This window comes from Amphiura filiformis, chromosome 16 (genome assembly GCF_039555335.1).
Source record: "Amphiura filiformis chromosome 16, Afil_fr2py, whole genome shotgun sequence".
Taxonomy (NCBI): Eukaryota; Metazoa; Echinodermata; class Ophiuroidea; order Amphilepidida; family Amphiuridae; genus Amphiura; species Amphiura filiformis.
In genome coordinates this window covers 27,946,568-27,971,592 of record NC_092643.1, presented here as the reverse complement: position 1 = coordinate 27,971,592, position 25,025 = coordinate 27,946,568, and the positions used below count along the sequence as shown (strand labels likewise).

Here is a 25,025-nt window from a genome sequence, read left to right as displayed (position 1 = left end):
CACGGGAGCAAATTTGTAAAATTCACCTCATTTACCAGAAAACCCAATTGGGGATTTGGGCTACCAAATCGCTAGTCGGGCAATCTTCATGATCTTTGCTTTTCAATGGAAAATTGCCCTGGATGACAACAATGAAAATATCGACTATTTCTGCTGGTTGCGCACGAGATAAAAGCACCGAGTTTGACATTTTCAGAGCATGAAGGGAAAAAGGGTAAAATAAAACGGAAATTCTGACAAAACTATAATATATAGACCCACACGATGTGCTTTACAGAGGTGGGAAATATCTTTCTTTAGCAAACTATATTAGTTTGAGACGCTAAAAATCAATTCCGTAAAAAGCTCGCAGGCGAACTCAAGGCCTATAAAAATCAAAAATATCACACAAAAAGATACAATTCGATGCTTAATTTTTTACAACCAGGATTTAAAAAAAAATGTATACCCAAGCACCAAGTTTTTAACTGACATTACTGAAGAAAAAAAAATATTGCTTTATATTTGACCGAGAAAATTAATTTCATAACAAAAAGGTGTATCTCTGAATTGTGCTGATTTTAACATGTATCGATCGACTTTTAGCGCGACTAAGCATTTCTAAAGAATCGGTTGTCCAGGTAGGTGACTGATAGTGCAATCATGAGCAATAGGAAAACCTGTATTTCCGTTAATTTTTCTCCAATTTGTAGAACCAAATACTAATAATTATAATATCTGATTAATTATGGTGTCAAATGTGTACTACAATACGTATGCATGACGTTGAAATAATCATGATTTAAAAAAACACCAATGATTTTAAATACAGTCATCGCCAATGACTCAATAAATCGTATTTTTTTGATTAATTTCGTGAAGCTGATCTTTCACCCCCCTGTTGCTAATTAGGCTACATAGCGCCCTCTGTTGATTATAATCGCCGAAACAGCCTCTGAGTTTTGATGACCAGAATCTTGATACTGATGAAATCAAGAAATAATTACGCAAAGGATTAAAGAAACGTTAAATTGTACGTAGGTCTATTAAAGTAGATCCGTGTCTGTAACCAGAGGCGGATCCAGTTTTTGAAAGGGGTGCCACTGCACTGTTGAAACGTTTTACGGCTGGCTTCGCTCGCCCAAATTGTACGGCAAATACGACTCCATTAACCATTCTTGTTGAACCCAAGGGGTATCCCTCGGATTCAGAAAATTTGCAAAATTGTACTGTTCCTTTTTTCAACAGTGAAAATGGATCTCATCTATTCTCCACAATACTCTTATAAGGCTTACAATGAAGAACCTTGATCAAAATACGTATTATTTTGGATTGCCTACAATCATGACAATGATCACTCCATAAAATAGTACATGATACTCTTTCAAGAATGAATTTTTACTTTTGAAAGAGTATGATTTCACTCCTTATTTAGAGTGATCACGTCATAATTATCTATAAAGTCATAGTGAACTAAGTTCCAACATACATCTATAAAGTCATAGTGAACTTCCATCATACATTTCAAGCATTAGAGAATAGTTTTGTTAGTCAGAGTGTATTGTCATTACCTGATTGTTGCTAAACATTTTATTGAGTGAAAGATTACTGTTATAATATAAGGAATGGGAAAATTAAACAAAATTTGAAAGGACATGAACCCTTTCATGAAACAGATCCAATCTTGTAAAATATTGTCCAGTTTGATATCCTCTCAATTTTTTCTACAAAAACACAACATCCATTGTGTCAAATCGGAAAGAATGAACTAAACCCGTTTTATTCCAGGTCTGAGGAGTATAAAGATGGAGCAAAAACCGGGAACAAAACCCGGATGTGCGACCGATATAATTGCCTGCAGACACCAGGGAATTTGACCAGTTGTCTCACCGATCAATATCGGCGGGTTAGTGCAATTAGCAATCACCAATTACAGCTGCCGGGTGGCAACTTTTTAAATGTGTACAATAATAGTATGCAAAAATTGACACATTTACATAGAGCAGCAATTTATTAATTGCAGTTAGGGACTTCTTGCACTCTCCCTCAATATTTTCATTACTCAAAATGTAATATCACATTTGAAATTAATCCCATACTATGTAGCTCATTAATTAAATTGCCATCGATTTCTTATTCTTTCATGTTTGATCACAGGATCACTTTATTACTTTTGAGAGCGAGTGCTAATTATATTATCGTTTTTAATATATGTATCAACGCATGGAATATTGACCTACTCGGAATAGATATCTGAAGGTTGTTATTTGAAGTGTTTCAAATAATAACACAATTTATTAGTATATTACGATACTTAATTAACTCTTTTGTGACGTCTGTTTCCCTGACTGGAATCGATCAAGCATTGTCAAGCTCAAATATCTTGAGATTTGGAATAACATCTTTCGACATGGTAATCAACTTGCCAAACTTTTTATAAACGTTTTTGAATGTTTAACGTTTTTGATAGCTTCAATAATTGTTTCATACTGTTATTGAACTACATGCGTGATAAAGGATTGAACTACGTTTTTGACTTTTAGTATTTCACATTGAACGAAACATCTTTCGTATTAAAATCGAGTTATCGAGTCAGGAATAGTAGTCAGTGTTGCTTCTTTGTAATGCTGCATGGGTAAAATGTAATTGTTTACATTTTATCGTTGTACGTTATTTTGTACAATCCTGATTTTCTTGACGATGTAAAACAAGAAGTTAATTGAATCAGCGATGGATTGTCTGCTGTTTTTCGTTGGACTATTCGTGACCACTTTAGAAGCAACATTTATCGGTAAGTGTCATGTCTGGAATTCGACATCGAAGTGACGTAATAAATCGGATTAACTACCATAGCAATGGGGTAAAACAATGTTTTAAATACTGCGCTGCACTGGTACGTTCACGCGGTACCTCTGCAGTCTGCATTGAACCATAATGCTGATCACTCGCTTCTGTAAGATTAGTATATTTGAGAGGGTCGGCATCATGGAGCTATCAAAGATGGAGAAGCAATAGATTATGTAACGCATTGTTCACTTGTGCCGATTTGAAATCTGACAAGCTATTCATCGAAAGGTACCTTTTGTTTGGGACAAAGGGCTTCCGCCATTAAATCGGTAAGCTGACCCGACAGTGTATTAACGCTTTACCTAGCAGGCTACTGTCAATAAGTGATCAAACGAAAGTCGCGTGAAAGCGCCTATTGGAACGAAAAGTACCTATTGTTACCATAAAACCCAAGGGTGTGATTGAGTAACCGTAAGCACAAAAGGCACACATTAGCCGCTGATATACAGTTCGTTGTCACCCCACTGACTTTAGGTGCTTCATTTAAAAAAATTGAATGCGCTTGCTGAATGATTACACATCAAGGCTGCCATGTCTGCATGTCTATAGTACTGTAAATGGTAATAGCTACGTATACGTGTAACATATAATATGTATACCGGTATAATAGGCCTATATAAAAGTTGTTATAAACAGTGGCGTACTGAAGGGGGCAGCTCTTCTGTGAGAGGTCTTGGGAGGGGATGAGGGAGGAAGAGGTGGAGGAGGGGATATGAAGAATGAGAGGGGGACTGGAGGAAGAGAGAAAGAGGAAGAAATGAAGAGAAATAAATAAATAGAAGTAAGTAAATAGAAAGGTAAGGAAAATGATAGGAATGAGAGGGGACAAAAAGTAAGAGGGATGGAGAAGGGAAGGGAGATAAGAAGAGGGAGTGATACTTTAGCAAGGAAAGAATAAGTACAGAGAATAAGTACAGAGAAAGGAAAAGAAAGGAATGACAAATAAATGTAGGCCTTATAATAATTATTATAGAAACTAAACACAGCCCCCATAGGCCTAACACTAACAGCACTATAGGCAGCCATTCGATGATGTCAATGCCTTTATGCGTTACGTATTTAAAACGCCCAGTCAGATGTATTTTACACAGTCTGCCAAGCACAAGTCACCCAATTTCGAAAATTGGACGTTGAATGTACACTCTCATGAATATTGATTGGCAACATTTTCCAATAAATATGTCAGCGCTTAAATCGGACACAATAGAACAATAGACCATTCAGTGCGTTGGTCGGCATTGTATTGATTGCAGACATACACATGTGATTAGTGCTTGTAGTGCAGGGCGGTCTATTCAAAAATTGTATTCATCTATTGCTATGGTAGTTAATCCAATTATGACGTCACTTCTACGGCGTATTGTATTCAATCTATGATTGCAGACATACACATGTGATGAGTAGTGCAGCGCGATACATACACAAATTGTTTTACCCCATTGCTATGGTAGTTAATCCGCTTATTACGTCACTTCGACGGGGAATAGGGGATTGGGTAAATTTACTCTCATTATTTACAAACTGATCATAATATATTTGCTAATGTAGGCCTATTATGAATCAATTATATACAATAACCAGTGATAACCTTATTCCTTAAAATATGTGCTTATAACATTATGTTTATTTTGATGTAAATAATACTATTCAAATTGCGAAATATATTGGGCTGTAACAGTAAATAGTTGATGTATCAGTCCCGGAAGCAGGTCGATACATAAGTATTATATGATTATATATTATTAAATAGTTGTTAAGTCATGAAGCATTGTGCTATCAACAGTAAATACGAGAGTAAAACATTGTGCTATCAGCATACTATAGTTGATGAAGTAGTGTGCTATCAGCAGTAGCCTGGGTAGTTGATCGTAAAGCAGTGTGCTATTTGTTTAGTTGACGAAATAGCGTGCTATCAGCAGTATAGATAGTTAATGAAGTAGTGTACTATCAGCAGTAGATAGTTGACGAAGTAGTGTGCTATCAGCAGTAGATAGTTGATGAAGTAGTGTGCTACCAACAGTAGATAGTTGATGAAGTAATGTGCTATCAGCAGTAGATTGTTGATGAAGTAGTGTGCTATCAGCAGTAGATAGTTGATGAAGTAATGTGTTATCAACATTGGGTGGTTGATGCTGAAGTATAGTGTGTACGTGGTATCAGAAGTTAAGTTGACGAAACAGTACCACTGAGTGGTTGAAGCAGTATGTTATCCGCAGTAGATACTGTAGTTGACTCAGCCTTTAGCCAGCAGCGTGCTAGCAGCAGAAGGTAGTTGATGGAGAAGTAGGTAGTGCATAAACGAGCGAGCTATCAGCAGTAGATAGTTAATGAAGAAGTGTGCTACCAGCAGTAGACAGTTGATAAAGTAGTGTGTAATCAGCAGTAGACAGTTGATAAAGTAGTGTGCTATCAGCAGTAGACTTTTGATAAAGTAGTGTGCTATCAGCATTAGACTGGCTAAAGTAGTCTGCTATCAGCAGTAGACAGTTGATGAAGTAGTATGCTATCAGCAGTAGATAGTTGATGAAGTAGTCTGCTATCAGCATTAGAAAGTTGATGAAGTAGTGTTTGTGATGTGCCCTGGGTAATTTAATTTGATTATCTTTTTGTTTACAAGTAAAATCTATTTCATGAGACATTGTAGGAATTCCCCTCTCAGCAAGTTGAATGGATAGCTGGGAATTTCCCTCTTTCAGTGTGTTGCACAAATGGAAAGTCCCCTGAGACTGTAAAGTGGAAATGATGTCATGGATGTTAAGGAAGTGATGTAATGAGAAAGGTTAATGTTATAATTAAGGCTTGGGAATTCCCAGGATCACATGTGGCTATTAATACTTGGGATTTCCCAGTGCTTGATATATAAGAAAATGTAAACACAATTCTTCACAGTTTATAGTGTTGATCTGGGCTAGCTAGCTAATATGCTTACAGTCCAATTCCTTCAAAGAAAGGAAATTGCAAACCAGAATTATTTTATGTAGTCAATGCACTACTGTCTGCCAGTGTTGTCGGAGAAGATCTAGAATACGTCAAAAAACGTACTTCTTCCAAGAAAGGAATATATATTCTTCTGCCGATCTGGTTAATGATTCAATGCAACTGTCAATATAAGTGGGGACAACTGCATCGCAGTCCTGCTTCCTGAAGATATTGTGTGAAAGGTGGAAATAGCACCATTTATGGAGAACTGCGCAAGGAGTAAAGAGATTTGGAGAACTGCGCAAGGAGTTTAGTATTGGAGAACGGCGCAAGGAGTTTAGTATTTGGAGAACTGCGCAAGGAGTTATAAACGTGTTTGGAGAACGATGCAAGGAGTTTAGTACTTGGGAGAAAGTGGCACCATTTTCGTATGAGGATTTTATACGCAATGATTTATAAATTCAAGTGTACAATGGACTTCGCTGATTTTCGCAGGACAAGTGATTATACATCAGCCGTGCAGAACATTGCAAGAACTCTGTTATCTGTTGTCATATATTGTACCAATCCTACATTACTTTCGATTAAAGACTCAGATTTTGTTAGCTTAAACAAACAGTGTATTTGTGTTGTGCATTCGTGTGAGTTCGGGTAAAAGGTGATTTTGGCCTTGAGTCAGTACGGATCGTAACAAAATTGGGGGCTTCATCCGGGAAATACACTGTAAAAAGTTGACATTATTAGTCTTGAAAGTGAAAGTACAGTATGGCAGAGTTTAAAGCAGAAGAGTTTCTTGAAACTATAGATTGGGAGAAGTTTGATAAGTTGAAGAAGCCTGATTTATTAGCATTTGCCAAACATTGAAAGTAAAGCATACTACAAGAAGACAAATAATCAAAAATGTCTTGATTGAGGTTTTGGTTGATGAACAGTATTTTGAGGATTTCATTTTGGGCAAGAGAAAAGAGGTCGAAACTGAAATCGGTGGGGATTCGGCAGTTAAATTGAAAGAGTTGGAAATTCAATTAGAACTGAGGAAAATAGAAATGGACCAAAAGAGAAATTGGAAATTATCAAGTTAGAGAATGAAAAACAAGAAAGATTAGATATGGAAAATAAAGAGAAACAAGAACGGCTAGACATTGAAAAACAGAAATTAGAAATGGAAGACAAAGCACGATACAAAAAGATGGCGCTGGAACACCAAAAATTGGAAATGGACGAAAAGGAAAAACAAATGGAAGCACATTTGAAAGAAAAAGAAATTGAGGCAAAATACAAGTTTGAACAAGAGAAGTTGGCAAAGCTAGGTGATAATACTCATCAAGTTTCTCCTCAAAGTCAGGGTTTGATGTTACAAAGTATGTTAAGATGGTGCCTAAATTCAAATAAATGGCCTAAAGAGCATTGGACCATACTTTTACAAAGTAGTTGTGTGGGGAAGGCCAGGGAAACTTACTCAGCTCTACCAATAGAGAAGTGTAATAATTATGAAGAAGTCAAACAAGCAGTCCTGAAGGCCTATGAACTGGTGCCTGAAGCATACAGACTAAAAGGATTCCAGAAAGCAAGCAGATCAAACTCATGTAGAATTTGCTAGAGTAAAAGAACAAATGTTTGACAGGTGGCTTGGTTCAAAAGAAGTCAAAGATGATTTCGGCCAACTTAGGCAATTAGTTCTTATAGAAGAGTTCAAGAAATGTGTCCACGTTGACATTAAAACCCATTTGGATGAAAGCGCTAGCAAAATTAAGACCCTAAACGAGGCGGCGACAATGGCGGACGACTATGGCTTAACTCACAAATTGAATGCGAGTAGTCATAACAGAAGTTATTCAAACAGGTTCAGCCATAATCAACCTAGAGCAAATCAGGGTGGTACACGAGAAGGGAAATCTCAGTCTAATTCACAGCATAGTGCTGGTGGTAGAGGGACCCCATGGAGTTCAGGTACCAAACCAACAGGTGGGACTGGATTTAAATCCGAATTAGTTTGTAATTTCTGTAAGAAAACAGGACATACAGTGACCATGTGTCGGACCTTAGAAGCCAAACAAGACGCACAAAAACAGCAGCAAACTGCTAGTAATACTGTAGGATGTGCAGTGTCATTTGGGTCAAAGAAACAAGTCAGTGAAATCAAGAAACAAGAATTCCCACAAAAGGGAGGTGACACAGACAAGGTGTGTGAGGAATTTGAACCATTTGTGTTAAAGGGAGTAGTGTCACTAGGTGCTAATGGTGGTCCAAAGCCCATAAAGATTGTGCGAGACACATGTTGTACACGTTCTGTGATTCTGGAAGGAACTTTGCCCTTTAATGAGGATAGTTCAGCAGGTAATGCTTTGATCCAGGGTATTGGGATGGAAATACTTAATGTACCTCTCCACAAAATTAACTTGAAATCTGACTTGGTTTCTGGTCCTGTAACCATAGGAGTTAGACATGAATTGCCAGTCAAGGGAGTGTCCATGTTGCTAGGAAATGATTTGGCAGGGGGAAGGTTTTTCCTGACCCAAAAGTCACAGATAAGCCCTGTTTACAGGATGATAATAGTGAGGAAAAGGAGATTTCCGGCATGTGCAGTGACACGGGCAATGAGCAAGAGAGCTTCTGTAGAAACAATTGAGGACAACCAAATTGATGACTTAGGCTACAATTTGGAAGACACATTTGTGTCAAAGTTGAATGAGAAAGAAGATAAACTTCGTTCTCCTGGGGATAAATATACCCCTAATAATGACACAGCCTCTGAGCATGAACAAATTGGGGAAACCATGACAAGCTGATTTTAGAGCAACAAAATGACCTAGAACTCAAAGAGATCAATCAAAGGGCATTGACCCTAGAAGAAGCAGAACAAAATACTGTCTGTTTTTACAAACAAGATAATGTGCTAATGAGAAAATGGCGCCCGCCTGATGCACCTGCCGATGAAGAGTGGAAGGTAGTGCACCAAATTGTGGTACCAAAAGTCTACCACACTGAAGTTATTAACAGTGTTAACCAGAATTATTTTATGTAGTCAATGCACTACTGTCTGCCAGTGTTGTCGGAGAAGATCTAGAATACGTCAAAGAACGTACTTCTTCCAAGAAAGGAATATATATTCTTCTGCCGATTTGCTGAAGTCTGGTTAATGATTCAATGCAACTGTCAATATAAGTGGGGACAACTGCATCGCAGTCCTGCTTCCTGAAGATATTGTGTGAAAGGAGGAAATAGCACCATTTTTGGGAAAACTGCGCAAGGAGTAAAGAGATTTGGAGAACTGCGCAAGGAGTTTAGTATTGGAGAACTGCGCAAGGAGTTATAAACGTGTTTGGAGAACGATGCAAGGAGTTTAGTACTTGGGAGAAAGTAGCACCATTTTCGTATGAGGATTTTATACGCAAGGATTTATAAATTCAAGTGTACAATGGACTTCGCTGATTTTCGCAGGACAAGTGATTAAGGATATATACATCAGCCGTACAGAACATTGCAAGAACTCTGTTATCTTCAAGAAGAAGAATGCTGGCTAAGTACCAATAACTTAAAACATTATTGTGATTGTGTGATTATTTTATACAGGGTGTCCCAGAATGATCTATACCGGGAAAGTTGGATTTTTTTAAGTATGAAGGGCATTAATATTGGTAGTATTGTTTTAAATTCTTAGATCTACATAAATTTAGCTTTTGTAGAAATTTTAGATTTTAGAAATTGGACGTTTCTAATAGAAGCTACAGGACATTGCGTAACAATGGTGAATTTAGGGTTTTCACAAAACAACCTATTTTGAAAATCTATAAAATTACTAACTGTTCATCACGAAGTTATTTGAAAATTGTTATGCGGGTACTGTTGTTCTTAATTTTCTGAATAGTCGATATCTATCGATTATTTATGGTGTTAAAAGGTAATCCTTATATGTTATAAAGGATTTGTTACGCTTGAGTGACCTGGTACTATTGTTTCTTAATTGGCAGTTCTGAAGATAATCGGTGTCTGAGTTTCATCATTTTAAATGTCGGCAAAGATGGATTTGTCATAAAAGTATAGAGAATGTTTGTCCTTAGTGTCGTAGCATTTATTTATGTCCATAGTACAGCTACGTAACGGAGAAGATTAAAATTGACTGCGGAGGAACCTTGAGGAAGTTATATTCTCTGTAATAATGACATTTGCTTTTGCATAAAATTAGACATAAAAAGTATGTTTTTTAACCGAAATATCTAAAGTCATATTGAAATGTTTCACTTAATTCCATATCAAGGATTGGTCAGGGTTGTACGCTCTACATCTGTGCCAAATTTGATGTATTTCCTATAAAAGAATGTAGGATTGAGCTGAACGATGGTGATAAAGCATCCATGTGTTATGATGCCTTTGCGCTGTAAATGACACAAATGTAGTTTCGTCCATTTTCAGTAATATCAATGTCACGCCAAAACAAATCAAGCTATTTCCATGAAAGTCACAGAATAGGTAGGTGATATGTGTGCCATTGCATTGCACTTATCAAAATTAGATACACTGTTGACTATATATTTTAAATATTATTTTCAAACACGGTATAGATCATTCTGGGACACCCTGTATGTGCATTTTGTTGTCATATATTGTACCAATCCTACATTACTTTCAATTAAAGACTCAGATTTTGTTAGCTTAAACAAACAGTGTATTTTTGTTGTGCATTCGTATGAATTCGGGTAAAAGGTGATTTTGGCCTTGAGTCAGTACGGCTCGTAACATGTTCTATTAGCAGTAGATAATAATGAAGTAGTCTGCTATCAGCAGTAGATAGTTGATGATGTAGTGTGCTATCAGCAGTAGACTGGATAAAGTAGTGTACCGGGTGTCCCAAAAGTAACTTAACATTGTGAATTTGCCATAACTTGCGTTGGGTTAATAGTGTTGTTACAAAAATTGCACAGTATGTAGATAATTCTTTTAGAAATGTTATGATACCAAACATGCCTATGTGGTCATGACTCTTTGGCATAAAATTAGCGGATATCTACCGTACCGTAAAAGCCACTTTTATTAACGCAAAATAAGTCTCGTCATTTGAGACGTGATAACACGATATAACGTGTTATCGTTTTAAAATTTGTTTTATTTAATTTTGCTGTGTTTGTTTGATTGTTTGTTTGTTTTCAATGCGTAATCTTAATTTTCTTTTTTTCTGGATTTTATATGGAAACTGCTTGAGATCTTTTTTGTGGATTCGATGAACAGTTGTACACTCATAGAAATGACTTGTTCGCCTTGTAGGCGCAATTCAAAAGGAGTAAGTTTGGACAACTCAAAAATAGTGTAAAAGTTGCCAAAACAAAATTAATTTTTGTTATCCGAACTTAAAAAATGATGAAAAAGCTCAAAAAGTTCCGTCAACTAATCAACTTTGTTGGCATTACTTAAAAAGTTGATGTAAGTCGTTGCGTCAACTTTTAAGTAATGCCAACTTCTGAATTCAAGTTCAGGGAACTTAGAAAAATAAACAAGGTTCAAAGAACCAATTAGTTGAGTTATTGTAACTCAACATGTAAGTTGATGTAACTCGTTCATATTAAGTTACTGGTACTTATTGTTTTGAGTTATTCCAATTTGGTACTTTGTTACTTAATTCACGTAATTGGATCATTTTCTGCACAATTAGCAGTATTCAAATATTTATTTTTGTAATCAGTGCAAAATTTTGTATACTATAGCACACCTCTAGAAAATTATGCTAACCTAGTTTCATTTTCTTAGTTGTAACAACTCAATAAAGTAAGTACAAATGAGTGCGACCAACATAATGATATCGAGTCATCGTTTGAATCCGTTGATCTATAGGAAATTCATCTTCACTTAAACTGTTTTAAAGTATAATTTAAGTTTAATATTATCAATATATCATAATTATAATCTAAAACAGCAGCCACGCTTACGCTAGGCCATGTAATCCTTGAATGTTCTTACCTAAATGTAGCGTGTGCAGTGAGTGAACCAACTTGTTCAGGGAAGCACATCATTCATGTGCTTGAACAAAGAACATATGAGATTGCTTTTGTGGGTTTGATACACACATATGTAGAGTCACACAGTAAGGTCAAGGAGTCATCAATAATGCTGTTTGTGGTATCAGAATAATTCTAAAAGATCAATCTATGTGAATATGTTCTCCATTTTGGTATGAAGTAGGAAATATTTGAGATATGGCAAATTCACAATGTTAAGTTACTTTTGGGACACGCTGTACTATCAGCCGTAGACAGTTGATGAAGTAGTGTACTATCAACAGTAGAGTAGATAGTTGATCCAACGGCATATATATTGCTCGGGCAACATCGTATCACTAGCAAGCTAATATTATGAGGACAATGAAAACTACTCCTTATTTGAGAAAATAAGTCGTTTAAAAATTATATTCCGTAAAACCAACTGTAAGCGGTGAGTTCTTTCGAACGAGACAGATTTGACCTAGAAACTACAGTGATGTCATATGATATAAATATTGCCAGCTTTGAGGGAATGGACTGTCAACACTTTCAATGCACATAACGTATACTCTGATAAAGTATTACAAATTTGATGGTTTTCACACATATGGATAAAATTAGCCCGCTTCTTTATTATATATCAGTAATTTGTGATATTATAATTCATATGTATATCAACTTGATGAGAAACACGTAGACTAAAAAAATTTTTTAATTTAGATCAATTTCACCGTACAATTTGAGCATGACATATCAATATTGTATTTATTATGCAAATAACCAATTTCCATGGCCCGGGAACTGATCTTTTGTTGTACCTTCCCAATATTTCGTGATGAAGGTCGCGCTGTACATACATCATTGAACATCAAAAGAGGTCTCCGAGAGCTCATGTGTATGTACTGCTCGTGAACATATAGTGTCCTACACAGCCAGTTTGGTTACGCGTAACCAAATTGGCTGCGGAGGAGACTACTATTCATATAATGTATGTCAGGTATGTCATCAGTATGATGCATTGGAAAGCAATTTTGCTTCGAACGCTGAAAAAAGACCACACGAGCCAGCATTTTACCAATACAATTTGCCTTTTTTCAGGAGAAAAACGAATAAAAAGATTGCAACGAGTGTCAACTTGTAATGTAATAATTATATTCTTCGAATGGGGTTAAACTTGTTTTGCAATAGATATGCCTTTTAATCAACTATGCTTTTCTTGACTAGATTCTCGTTTTACACTTTTAACATGAGTATTAAAAATAAAATACAATCGATTATTTATTATTCATCATTTATTTATTTATTTTATTCTCCAGAAAATCACCGGTACCTTGGTTGTTATATCGATACTGCAAACAGGGCAATACCCGATCATGTATGGAGGGAACAGGTAACGATCACTAAGTGCATTTCACACTGCAAATTTCATGAATCGCGATTCGCGGCTATGCAAAATGGTCAAACGTGTTGGTGTGGTAGCGATGGCGTGTCTTATGATGTATATGGACAATCTCCTGAATCAGATTGTTATATGCCCTGTACCGGGGATGCATCGCAAATTTGCGGAGGACCTTATCGTAATTCCGTATTTGATTTATGGGGTAAGTGAAAAAAAAAAAACACACACGAACATAAAAACAGCAAACCAACAGAACAGATTGCTCAATCTAAGAACTATTATAGGCAAATAGATCATTTCGGTAATTTATCTCCTATCGTGAAGCATATGCTTGAGTGATGTCTTTGTCTGAATTGGGCGAGTTATTGTTTTAATTTTACATCAATTATTGCGCACTAATCAATTGGCTCCTAGCCCCTTATGGTATATTTTAAAACATTTTATTCATTGTGTTTGTATTACGGGGCAGTTTGTGATCCACAACCTCATCCACCCAACTTGAGATTTATATGCCATCAGAAATAATGTTTGCGTGCATGTTTTGCAGTCGCGCTCACCTGACAAATACATCATCCAATCTGTAATATCTGACTGTCGAACAGACAAATTACAACACAGTGGTTTATGAAGCATCGTAATATGTGCAGTTATTGACGTAAATCGTGCAGTTAATGACGTAAATCGTGCAGTTATTGACGTAAATCATGCAGTTATTGATGTAAATCGTGCAGTTATTGGCGTAAATCGTGCGATTATTGACGTAAATCGTGCAGTTATTGACGTAAATCGTGCAGTTATTGACGTAAATCGTGCAGTTATTGACGTAAATTGCAAATTCAATGTCCAAATCAACTTAAATATTGAAAATAAGCGTTTTTTCGTAGATACCCTTAAAAGAGAATACTAAGATCACGACATGCGAAAATTTAATTGTTGTTTGTACCATGCAGTAACCAATGTATACATAATGACTTTACACAATAGATTACAATGCGTATCACTTGTTGGGAGTGAAATTGTACAAAATAATGCACGTGTACTGAGATGTTGATGCGTCATTAGACGTATCAACATCTCAGTACAAGTGCATTATTATTTTGTACAATTTCACTCTAACAAGTGATACGCATTTATTAAATTGAAAAGGCTTAAAACGTATTTGTGTCTTTACTTGTTTTACAGAAGTCTACCTTGCCGATAAGACGGTAACTCAAAGCTCAGTTAGTTCTGGTGGCGTACCAGAGAGGGCGGTAGACGGCAATGATAACACATTATATCCATCAGGCTCTTGTACTCATACAGGTAGATCCAGCACCCGGGGGTGGGGGCTGGGAGTAGAGGACTCAACTTTTGAAGTGCCGATGGGAGGGTGTACTCGTGTTTTGGTGAACATAAAAACATGAAAAGGTGTTATTTGATGAGAAGCGCCACTAAGTCACTCAGGCAGACCTAGACAATTTTGGGTACATAACAATCTAAAGTGAGCAAAAGTTTGAACATATTTTGGAAAAAATCACACAATTTTGGTCATTTTAGAGGAACAAATTGGAGTTATTCGGAGAGAGCTAAAATCTAAAAGGGATGTCTTTGGGTGATGATACAAACAACGGGGTCATTGGGTGAGAGAGAGTTGAAGGTAAATGTGACCTAATATCCCCGTTATCCACTTTTACTTAGTAAATTAGTACATTTTAGTAAATATCATTAGATTTATTAAGTTTACGTCGAGAACTGTTAACTGTTTAATATAAAAGAAATATCAATTTTAAAAATTGATTTCAGAAGGACATTCCTCGTATGCAGAATGCAATTTGGTGTGTCTGATGTGCTCTTAGATCCCATATTTCTGCAGCTGAATATTTTCGTCTCTACAGATGACGCTGGCGGCGAAATATCCGCAGTGTCTGTCACAGGCGGTGATGGAAGCGATATCGCCAATTTTGAGGTCGCCATTGGATTAACACATAATCATGAAATCTTCACAAACAATTCTAAATTTGTTATGTGGTGTCAAAGCAAAATTATCTTACTCTAAAACCGTCGGGGTACGACAATGTACCACACTGCAAGTATGTTAATTTTCCATTTGTAATTGCTAACCGTGTATTTTGAATGGGGCTGTCAGCCCTGTATCTTCGCCAGCCTCGTACGTCACGTGTTGCGCTTCCTATGCCGCCTGGTCTGTCACAAAGGAAAATCGGCCGCAAGTCGTCGGACCTTCGTTAGACCTTCGTTGGTCCTTCATTGGACCTTCGTCGGACCTTCGTGGGACCTTCGTTGGACCTTTATCGGATCTTTGTCAGACCTTCGTTGGACCTTCGTTGGACCTTTGTTGGACTTTTGTTGGACCTTCGTCGGACCTTCGTCGGTCCTTCGTCGGACCTTCGTCAGGTGGAGAAGGAAAATAAAATTATCCTGTCTATATGGTTGGACAATTACAGATGTGAACTGTTTTTGGTCTAACTAACAATCATTTTTTTTTCTTTATCTTCTCAGACGGTGGCGATGTGAACCCAGCTTGGTGGAATGTTGATTTAGGAGAATATATGTGCATTCAGAAAGTGGTCATCATTAATAGATCAGAGTGCTGTCGTAAGTTAATATATGGCTAGAGGTCTATATATATTATATATATATATAATAGCCCCGCGTCTTGAAGACGTTGCGACAGACGCAGCGGTCTTACGCAGCGTCTTTTGTTGCAAGAGGACGTCAATAAGGCAAACAAAATCCTGAACAAAAGTGATCATTTAGAGAGGAAAAACGAAGGCCGTAATTGACAACGGAAACACGCATTCGAGAACTGAAAACGTGATATCTGATGCTATGGCAAAATGACCGCAAAAACGTCAGAATATATAGTGACCTAAAAGTCATTGAAAATGAGGACATTTTTTTTCTGTTGCGAAAGATGTATAACTGCCGTAGCGTCTGCCGTAGCAGATAAAATTTACTGTAGCTTCCTTTGCTGCAGAAGATGTCCAAGTCAAACAATGTCCCGAACAAAGCTGGTCATTCGAGCTGAAAGAACCGAAGGATGCAATAAACAACAGCAAATTGCTAAGGAGAACGAAAACGCCACGTTTGACGCAACAAAACGTCGGAGTATATTTGGCATTAAAAAAGCAAAAATTTAGTTCCGACCGTTTTGCGGAAAACGCCATCATTTTACCTAACAAACACCTTAGACTATATTTTGCCCTTTAAAGGCTGAACAATAGTTCGACCGTTGTCTTGTGGGCGTTTTGTAGCTGCGACAAACCGAGTTCACGTAGTCGAAAAAATGATAGTAATGATAGCTTTACATTTTTTTTTCATTTCTTAGATAGTTTATACTGTATAGTCCTATTTTACCTTTATTTTGAACGAAATACACGAAGCAATGACAATGACCCAAATTACGATATAATCAATTGAAAAGGTGGCATCATGGTTATACCGATTAACAGTAACTTATGAACTTTTGATTTACGACAGATGAACGTTTGGTAGACTCTATTGTTCAAGTTGGCACCTATCCCGATACCTCCTTACACAAACAATGCGGTTCACCCATCACATCCACGCAGGCTGGACCGGGGGCTACAGTGACTGTACAATGTGGCACACCAATTTGTGGGAAATACGTCAGTGTCACGAGTGGGTTTGGCATAAACCCAGGGACTTTAACCATGTGTGAAGTCTACGTGTTTACTGGTGTATGCGTTGATGCATGTCCAGGTAAGAAAGTATTGGGCCTAGAATGTAATCTTGTGGGACGCACCTATCTGTGGGAGTGTAATGAGTGGGTTCGGCATATACCCAAGGACTTTATCCATGTGTGGAGACTACATGTTTTATGTTAGTTGACTGCTTTTATTACTTCAACATTCTTGGTAAAAAATAACAAAATTATAGCTTGATGAAAATCTTACATTATGGCTTTAATAATATACTATCATTGGAATATTTAATTGCAACATATATAGCTAATTTAAAAATAATATGATGATGATATCAGCGATAGCTACTGAAATAATCCCCATTCAAGAGGTCATGGTTTAGCGAGTTCATTCATGTTTATTTGAATTAAGCAGATGAGTGGCATGTTGTAATGCATTGAAGGTAAATATGGCAAAAAGAGTCATTTGTGTTCGAGTGTGACCAACAACCCACTCGACAGAACAAAAGTTCGAAACTTTGCTGCAGTCACTTACACATGGCCTTCTTTTGATCGCCTATTGATATACTGTAGGTGCAGTAACAAATTAAACGTTCGCGTTAAAGTAGAACAGAGCAAATCGATCTTCATATACAGGGTGTCCCAAAAAAAGGCCCCTCATTGCGCCCTCTTTTTTCCTATTTGTGAAAAGTTGATCAAATATCTTTTGGTATGTAAAAAAACCTTGAGTCGTTAGCTTTAATAAACCAAAACAATTATCTCAATCGGCTCACAACTTCTGAAGATATGCTCTTTTAAAGAAATGTACCCGGTTTTTTTTCACTCTGTCCGCGGAGAAGGTTTGGCTACTTCAAAGATTGAAAAGGAGTACACACACCATGCATGAATATCAAACATTCCTGAATGATAACTTTATAAAATAACTTTATCGGCAATGGATTTTGTTAATAATGACATTAATTTGTGGGTAAAATAGATGCTTGGTTATTTATGCCTTTTTGTTTTATTATGTTTCTTACTTTCTTACTTTGTTGTTTCTTGCTTTCTTGCTTTCTCTTTTTAGGATAAAAATTAGCCCTAAAAGGTTGTTTGGACTGTCTTTGGCGAATACATGTTTCAGCCCTGGTCCTCATTGCATCAATTGCGTTGCGTACCGTCCTTGTGCGCCGGATACTTGCAAATGCATTCAGTAATGCCTTTGCGAAGATCTTTGCCACAAAGGAAAAATTGAAGTGATGTGAGGTTTGGTGATTTTGCAGGCCACTCCACAGCATGAGCTATCTCAACCACTCTGTTTGCTATCCGTGGACAGAGTGAAAAACGGGTACCTTTATTCAAAAGGGCATATCTTGTGGGTTGATTGAAATAATTCTTTTGGTTTATTAAAGCTAACGATTAAAGGTTTCTTTACATACCAAAATATATGTAATCAAAATAGGAGAAAAAGAGGGCGCAATGAGGGGCTTCTGTTTTTGGGACACCCTGTATATGTTGAAGTCGAAGCAAATTTGCAGCCAGCATTTCGCCTAGTACTCTCTAATTTCTTGGTGTTTGCGACTCCTCTAGGCTAGCCCATTTAAGTATACATCCTTCTTCATGCTCTTTTGATTGCAATTTGCTTTTTAGCCGGATATATAAATCAGAATAAATATAAATAAATAAATAAATAAATAAATAAATAAATAAATAAATAAATAAATAAATAAATAAATAAATAAATAAATAAATAAATAAATAAGCGAATGACATCATGCCGACGAAGTGAATAGGGATTATAGTTAATATATAATACATCTATACTATCACACCTAATTGAAGATAGGGCCTTCTTGCAATAAGTAACTCCTTGAATAAATTATGTTTCATTTTCTATCAGGTTCTGTGGGGTACACCAGAATTGATGGAGACCAATGCATCGGTACAGTTGACACAACCATTGATATAAGAACAGTCAGATCTAAAATTGATTGCTCCCGGCATTGCTTAAATGACGACAGATGTCGTAGTTTCGATTTTGTTCAAGGGAATGGCAGTACAGGTGGTGTATGTCGTCTTCAGACGAGTAAAACAACTGCAGAGTTACTCGATGAAGATGGCTGTGACTTTTACATAGAATCGCTTCTCATATAACAATAGATTCACGATATATTTCTCCAGGACATATTGACTTAGTTTGGATTATAGTGTATAATGCCGTTGCAGTTTAAGTTTCACGTTTTTGCAAGTGGAGGAATACCTACTCTGGAGTGGCCGCGTAATGATTTGGAAGGAGGGGGCAATAAGTGGTGGTTAATTTGTAGGAAATATACATAATGGCCACTTGATCACCCACAACGTATCATGGGTATTTGATGTACCCCCTCAGAAGAGACAAACCTTTGCAAAATGAAGGCCCATTTGAAGCCATTTGGTGGGCCATTTTTGGTACTATTATTGTGTACAATTTAGTTTGATAAGGCCAAAAATTGGTGTAACGAAGGCTGAATTTAATCCATTCGTGGACATGTTTGCATTATTGTATAAATTATTGCTTTAAATAGATAGTGTTGGGTGTCCAAATGAGAAGCGATAGAGGTGAGAAACCTTTGTAAACTGAATGCTCAATTGAAGCCATTTGTTGGGCTATTTTGGCACTGTTATTGTGTACAATTTTAGCTTGAAAAATCCGAAAATTCCCAAATAATTATTGATGCCATTCGTGGACACTATTTAAGAAATAAAGGGTAATGCCTTATCCTTTACACCCAAATAATGTGTCCGAGGCAGTAAAAACGTAAATAATGGGTGAGGCGCAGCCGAACCCATTATTTAAACGTTTTACTGCCGAGGACACATTATTTGCGTGTAAAGGATAATGCTGCACCCTTTATTTCTATTCTATTACCATAAAATAGTGCGATTTATAGAGAAAATATCATTTTTTGGCACAAATATTTTAAGTTGTTTACTTCAAGGTGGAGCGCGTACGCGTAAGTGACAGCGCGTATCGCGGAAATATTACACGCGTAACCAAGCGTTATGCTGTGCGTAGAATATGTTACGGCGCTCGACCCATTATTGCAGAATAATGGGCTCTCACGTGACGCGTTTCAACAAATCACAGTGCGCGATTTTGAATAATGGGTCGTGGAGGTAATAGAATATAAATTATTGCTTTCAATATATAGTGTTGGGTGTCCAAGAAGCGAAAAATGGGTTTGTTTATCCATAAACAGGGGGTTCGAAAATCTGGCAAAATAAAGGTCCAATCGAAGCCATTTGGTGCATCAATTTGACATTTTCTTTCAGGGTCTTTAAGGGGGTACTACACCCATGGCCAATTTTGTGCTTATTTTTGCATTTTTCTCAAAAATTATAGCACATTGGTGACAGGTAAGATATGTATATTATAGGGGCAAGGACTACAACTACTGCACTGACAATTCAGCAACTCAAAGCAAGTAGTTATTGATGTATTGATCAAATATGGGTTTCCCCTCATTTTTGACTGTAACTCCAGAACTGTTGTCTCTGCTGAAATAAAATTTCCAATGCAGTAGTTGTAGTCCTTGCCCATATAATATGCATATCTTACTTGTCCCCAATGCGCTATAATTTTTGAGACAAATGCAAAAATAGGCACAAAATTGCACAGGGGTGTAGTACCCCCTTAATAGAGAATTAACCTTATTTTAATTATCTATGTTCATCCAGACGTGTGACACACATCACATTATGGGTTTAATTAAAGTGGGAGGGTCAGGCGAGAGTGTGGGGGTGCGCACTGGCCACTTGGACTTGAACCTGTCAAAAATAATCCTCGATATAACAGGAATATGAAAAACTGAGGTCATCTGAGGTCGAAAGTCAGTTATCATGGTTATGGGTAAAATGTTAAATTTGCTCGTTTGGGCTTAAACGTGACCACAGTTGGTCAAGAAAAACACATAATTGAGATCAATAAATTGTTCATAATGGCTGCGGCCAAATATCATGCAGAGGTCATGAAAATTAGAAGCCACCGTCTAACATTCGTGGTTCGTGAGCCACATCAGCTCTAGTTTGTATGTGTCTTGCACACACGCACGCACGCACGCCACTATAATATTTATGAAATATGAAATGAAAGTCGACAACATTTGTGTGCTAAATTCAAGCTCTCAGATTTTCTTGATAATTAATAAACAACAATCAGTAACGGTGATTCTTTATCGGTTAACTGACAAATTTATGTGCCAATGAGTTAATAAAGATACTGGTCTTCAAGTCTTCACGTATGGTTCTCCAAACAAAGCTTCTCCCAGGAGTAAGGCGATGATGCTCATATTGTGCAGATGTGCATGCAGAATATAGAACAACAAACGGTGTGAATAAAAAGAACTGGAGCGCTGATTATATGACTTGGTGAGTAGCAGTGCAGAGAGGTAAATACGATATTCTAGATTCATGAGCGCACTGGGCATATTTTGTGGTTGAATATTCTCAAGAACCATATGTTTTACTAATACACTGATAGGAAATTTAATCGGAAATACATGATATACTTTAATAGTGGTCGTGCGTCTTGAACTCACCATCCAAAAGAGGTGGCGATGTTACATTTTTCCAAATTCGACTCAAATTAAATGATGATATCTCTGCCAAGCAAGAAGCTATTGTCATGCTTGTGGTCTCGTTTTATTGCTAAATGCACTTTCAACCCTGTAAAATGAATTCTGTTAGCCTTTTTAAAACTGACACTGTGCTTCATATAATTCAGAATGGACAGGGTAGCGGAGGTGGTGGATGTGGTACACACAAACTCTATGGGATTGATATTTTAGTGCATAGTCTGCTTCTGTAAAGGCTGTAAATTGGATTTTGACTCTATTTAGGGTTGATAATTGTGGATATAATCTAATTAGAAACTCGATTGGTGTAAAAATTCATAATATTTGTGATGTAACGCTAAGGGTGGCGAGTTCAGGACACATGGCCTAGTAATAAAGTGCCGTTTTACTGGAGAGGGAAACTTCTAGGCCTTTGCTACACTTTCTTGTATACGCATAGAGCCCAACGTCACCCCTCGTCCAACTTTGTAGGGTATATAGGCTACCCTCACCAAGTGGCGGATTTAAGCTGTCAACAAGTCAGCAGATGCTAACAGGGTCCCTTACTATCTTGACCTTTGGGGCCCCAACTACAAAATTAATGAAATAAGACATTGACATTCCCGGAGGGCACTTAACACAAAAGAACCTTAAGGGTATGCTCCCCCGGAAAACCCCTTTTTTTTGGATTTTGCAGCTCCGATAGATCCCTAAATTTGAACAATATAGAGCTTCAAAAGACCCTTGATATTGATCATTTCAGCTCTAAAAGGACCTTAAATTGCTCATTCCTCACATGATTGTGACTGTTTTCAGCTCAAAACGACCCCTTTTACTTGTTCGCCGTCAGCTCCCAAAGACCCACCACCTCTGAAATGCTAATAATTTAATTGCTTGGAGGTTTTATATCATGAAATTTGATTTAAATCACTCGAAATTCGCATCGTTAATTAGGCCTATACAGAATCATAAAGAACAATCGCATCGTTAATTATTCAGGATTATAAAGAACAACCATGATTGGCTAAAATAATGACATAATGATATTTACCTCCAATAATGTACGTTACTTTTGCGCCCGGCGCCGATATATTTATACTAGAGACATTGCGATTTTCCAAACGCAGCACGTAGCACGTACGTTTTCGCGTACGTTAATACGGTGTTGAATATTGCTAGTCTCGGTTCCAGACTGGATTGTGCTCATTCGTCACGAAGGAGAACAAGAAAGCCAGAATAAAGACTATAATATTTGATCTAATCTAACAGCTTCTAACCTAAGTCGATAGAGGGCATAGTGATGAAAAAATAGCAGTGAGCTGAGTCTCTGCATAAATTCAAACAGACCGCTTTTGATTTTGATTAAAATTTTGACCTACATGCTGATTAAACCTAATTGTTTTTTGTGCTCCCCAAATATTATAGTTGCCCCAAAACATATATTTTGGTAGATTAAAGATCACTACATACATACATCATGACTTTACTTTCAAAATGAGACTTTTTCGTCCTGAAAATTGGGCGCGTTGCATGGACTTAGACATGAGGTAAAATCAGCATATTTCAACGTAGCATCTGCGTTTTTTATTATACGTTGTATCCTAAATGAGAAATCGGAATGTAATTTTTTTAACGCAAAGTATCACACACATTTCAATGGGCAATCTCTGCGTGTGAATATTGCGTTTAAATTTAGTCAATTTTTAACACATCGCTGTACCTTTGTTATAATGATTTGTTACAAACAAAAAGGATCATAATAATAATTAGACTTTCCTTCATATGTTCATTATCTTTGACTGTCTTTAATATATTGTGCACAAATTTTGTGCATTTTCAACGATGTATCTACGTCGATTTCGCACGTGGAATATCTTCAAAAATAGCTAAATACGTGACCTCGCTTCGATACAGGAGAGTGGTTTTGAATAGATCAACGTACGTCCGATGTCTACGTTTAGAAATCGCAATGTCTCTAATAACTTTCCACAAACCACACAGGTTGGTATAGCGGTATGGTTCTCGCCTTGGGTGCGAGAGGTTGAGGGGCCGATACCCGATAAGGAGAGTTAGAATTTATTTTCTTTATTTGTCCATTTTTAACCCAAAATTGTTTAGTTTTATATGAAGATGTACATATTGCACTGGGAAATATATTTTATGTCCTATTTCTATCGTGGGAAACTATTAAATTTTATTGCGTTCAACATACGGGCGAGCAGTGGAGGAGGTATAGCACCGAGCTACTACATGTAATAATCGTAGCTAGTAGATAAATAATAGTAGCTCGATGGCTATAGGTTTTCATTTAAAATGTAAATCCCTTAAATTGACTTATCGTTATTCCATTATTCTTATTACGGTCTTTCTCTCTATTTTAATTTAGCTAGGTCTACAGCTGGATGAAAGTACACAACTGGTTCACTAAATGTCAAGTTAGCGGTTAACTGGTAAAAATATTTATCAGAATGCAAAAGCGAATAAAAATCAAAGTGCCTACAATAATATTTTATAAAATTGAAATCTCTGTAAAAAATTATTCAGAAAAGAAAATGTTTGTAGTCCAGGATATACCAGGCTTTAATGTGCATCCTCCCAGGACTCTACCAAACCAACACAGTGGTCAAATTTCAAAAATGCTCAAATCTTGTTAAAATGCACACCAAATTATTTCTCATTTCAAGGATTCAGGAAAAGTATAGTTTGACCTACCTGCGACATACCGTTCTTGGGTTATAAGCAAAAAGGTCAAATCTTGGGGGTCATGTGAAAAGGTTTGACTGCAAAAACGATTCTCTTAGCATAGCATACTAGGTCAGATAATCTTGGTCAGGTCAAGATAATCTTGGTTAGGTCAAGATAATCTTGGTCAGGTCAAGATAGTATTGGTCAGCTCAAGATAATCTTGGTCAGCTCAAGATAATCTTGGTCAGCTCAAGATATTCTTGGTCAGCTCAAGATAATCTTGATCAGGACAAGATAATCTTGGTCAGGTCAAGATAATCTTGGTCAGCTCAAGATATTCTTGGTCAGCTCAAGATAATCTTGATCAGGACAAGATAATCTTGGTCAGCTCAAGATAATCTTGGTCAGGTCAAGATAGTATTGGTCAGCTCAAGATAATCTTGGTCAGCTCAAGATAATCTTGGTCAGCTCAAGATATTCTTGGTCAGCTCAAGATAATCTTGATCAGGACAAGATAATCTTGGTCAGGTCAAGATAATCTTGGTCAGCTCAAGATAATCTTTTTGGATATTTCAACAAATAATTTCAAATGCATCAAGGTTCAGCATTCATATTTTAATCATTTGTACGAAATGGTCAAACTATAGAGGGCTCTAATTTAGAATTTATATATTTTACACCATCAGCGCTAAACTGAATGTATTACAGTAAGAAGAAAGTCAACCCACTGATATTTGAATTTCCAAATGATAGGAATAATAAATTGGCAAAACTTGATTTGTTGTTATCCATGTTTCCTCATTTATTTAATAGCAGTAGTATTATGTTTTGATTTTCCTTTTGCACTTGATGTAAAAGTAAACCAAATAACGACAGGTTCCTTCATTCTGAAATTACTTATCTAGTCGGAGATTCTTATAGAGATGAAGTGGAAAACTACGGCCCTACTGGTAATCTCCCTTACGCTCGGACTCTCACTATGTTACATAGGTTAG

The 25,025-nt window shown here is 36.8% G+C and overlaps 2 protein-coding genes across 2 annotated transcripts in view; one reads left to right on the top strand and one right to left on the bottom strand.

Annotated features, from left to right (window-relative positions):
* The window catches only part of LOC140135833 (uncharacterized), a 93,274-nt gene that overhangs the window by 12,519 nt on the left and 55,730 nt on the right, over positions 1–25,025 (bottom strand). The window lies entirely within an intron of this gene.
* On the top strand, positions 2,342–20,169 carry LOC140135832 (uncharacterized). Its single transcript, XM_072157461.1, has 6 exons — positions 2,342–2,770; positions 13,034–13,318; positions 14,299–14,418; positions 15,613–15,708; positions 16,594–16,836; positions 18,654–20,169. Exons 1-6 carry the CDS (start codon positions 2,710–2,712, stop codon positions 18,905–18,907), a joined length of 1,059 nt encoding a protein of 352 aa, XP_072013562.1. The 5' UTR covers positions 2,342–2,709; the 3' UTR covers positions 18,908–20,169.

What these genes read in the sequence shown, in the direction of transcription:
- LOC140135832 (XM_072157461.1), top strand. Translation starts at nt 2,710, where the DNA reads ATGGATTGTCTGCTGTTTTTCGTTGGACTATTCGTGACCACTTTAGAA. An exon ending in TTCCGTATTTGATTTATGGG is followed by an intron (nt 13,319 to 14,298) that starts GTAAGTGAAAAA and finishes CTTGTTTTACAG; the next exon opens with AAGTCTACCTTGCCGATAAG. An exon ending in ATGCGTTGATGCATGTCCAG is followed by an intron (nt 16,837 to 18,653) that starts GTAAGAAAGTAT and finishes ATTTTCTATCAG; the next exon opens with GTTCTGTGGGGTACACCAGA.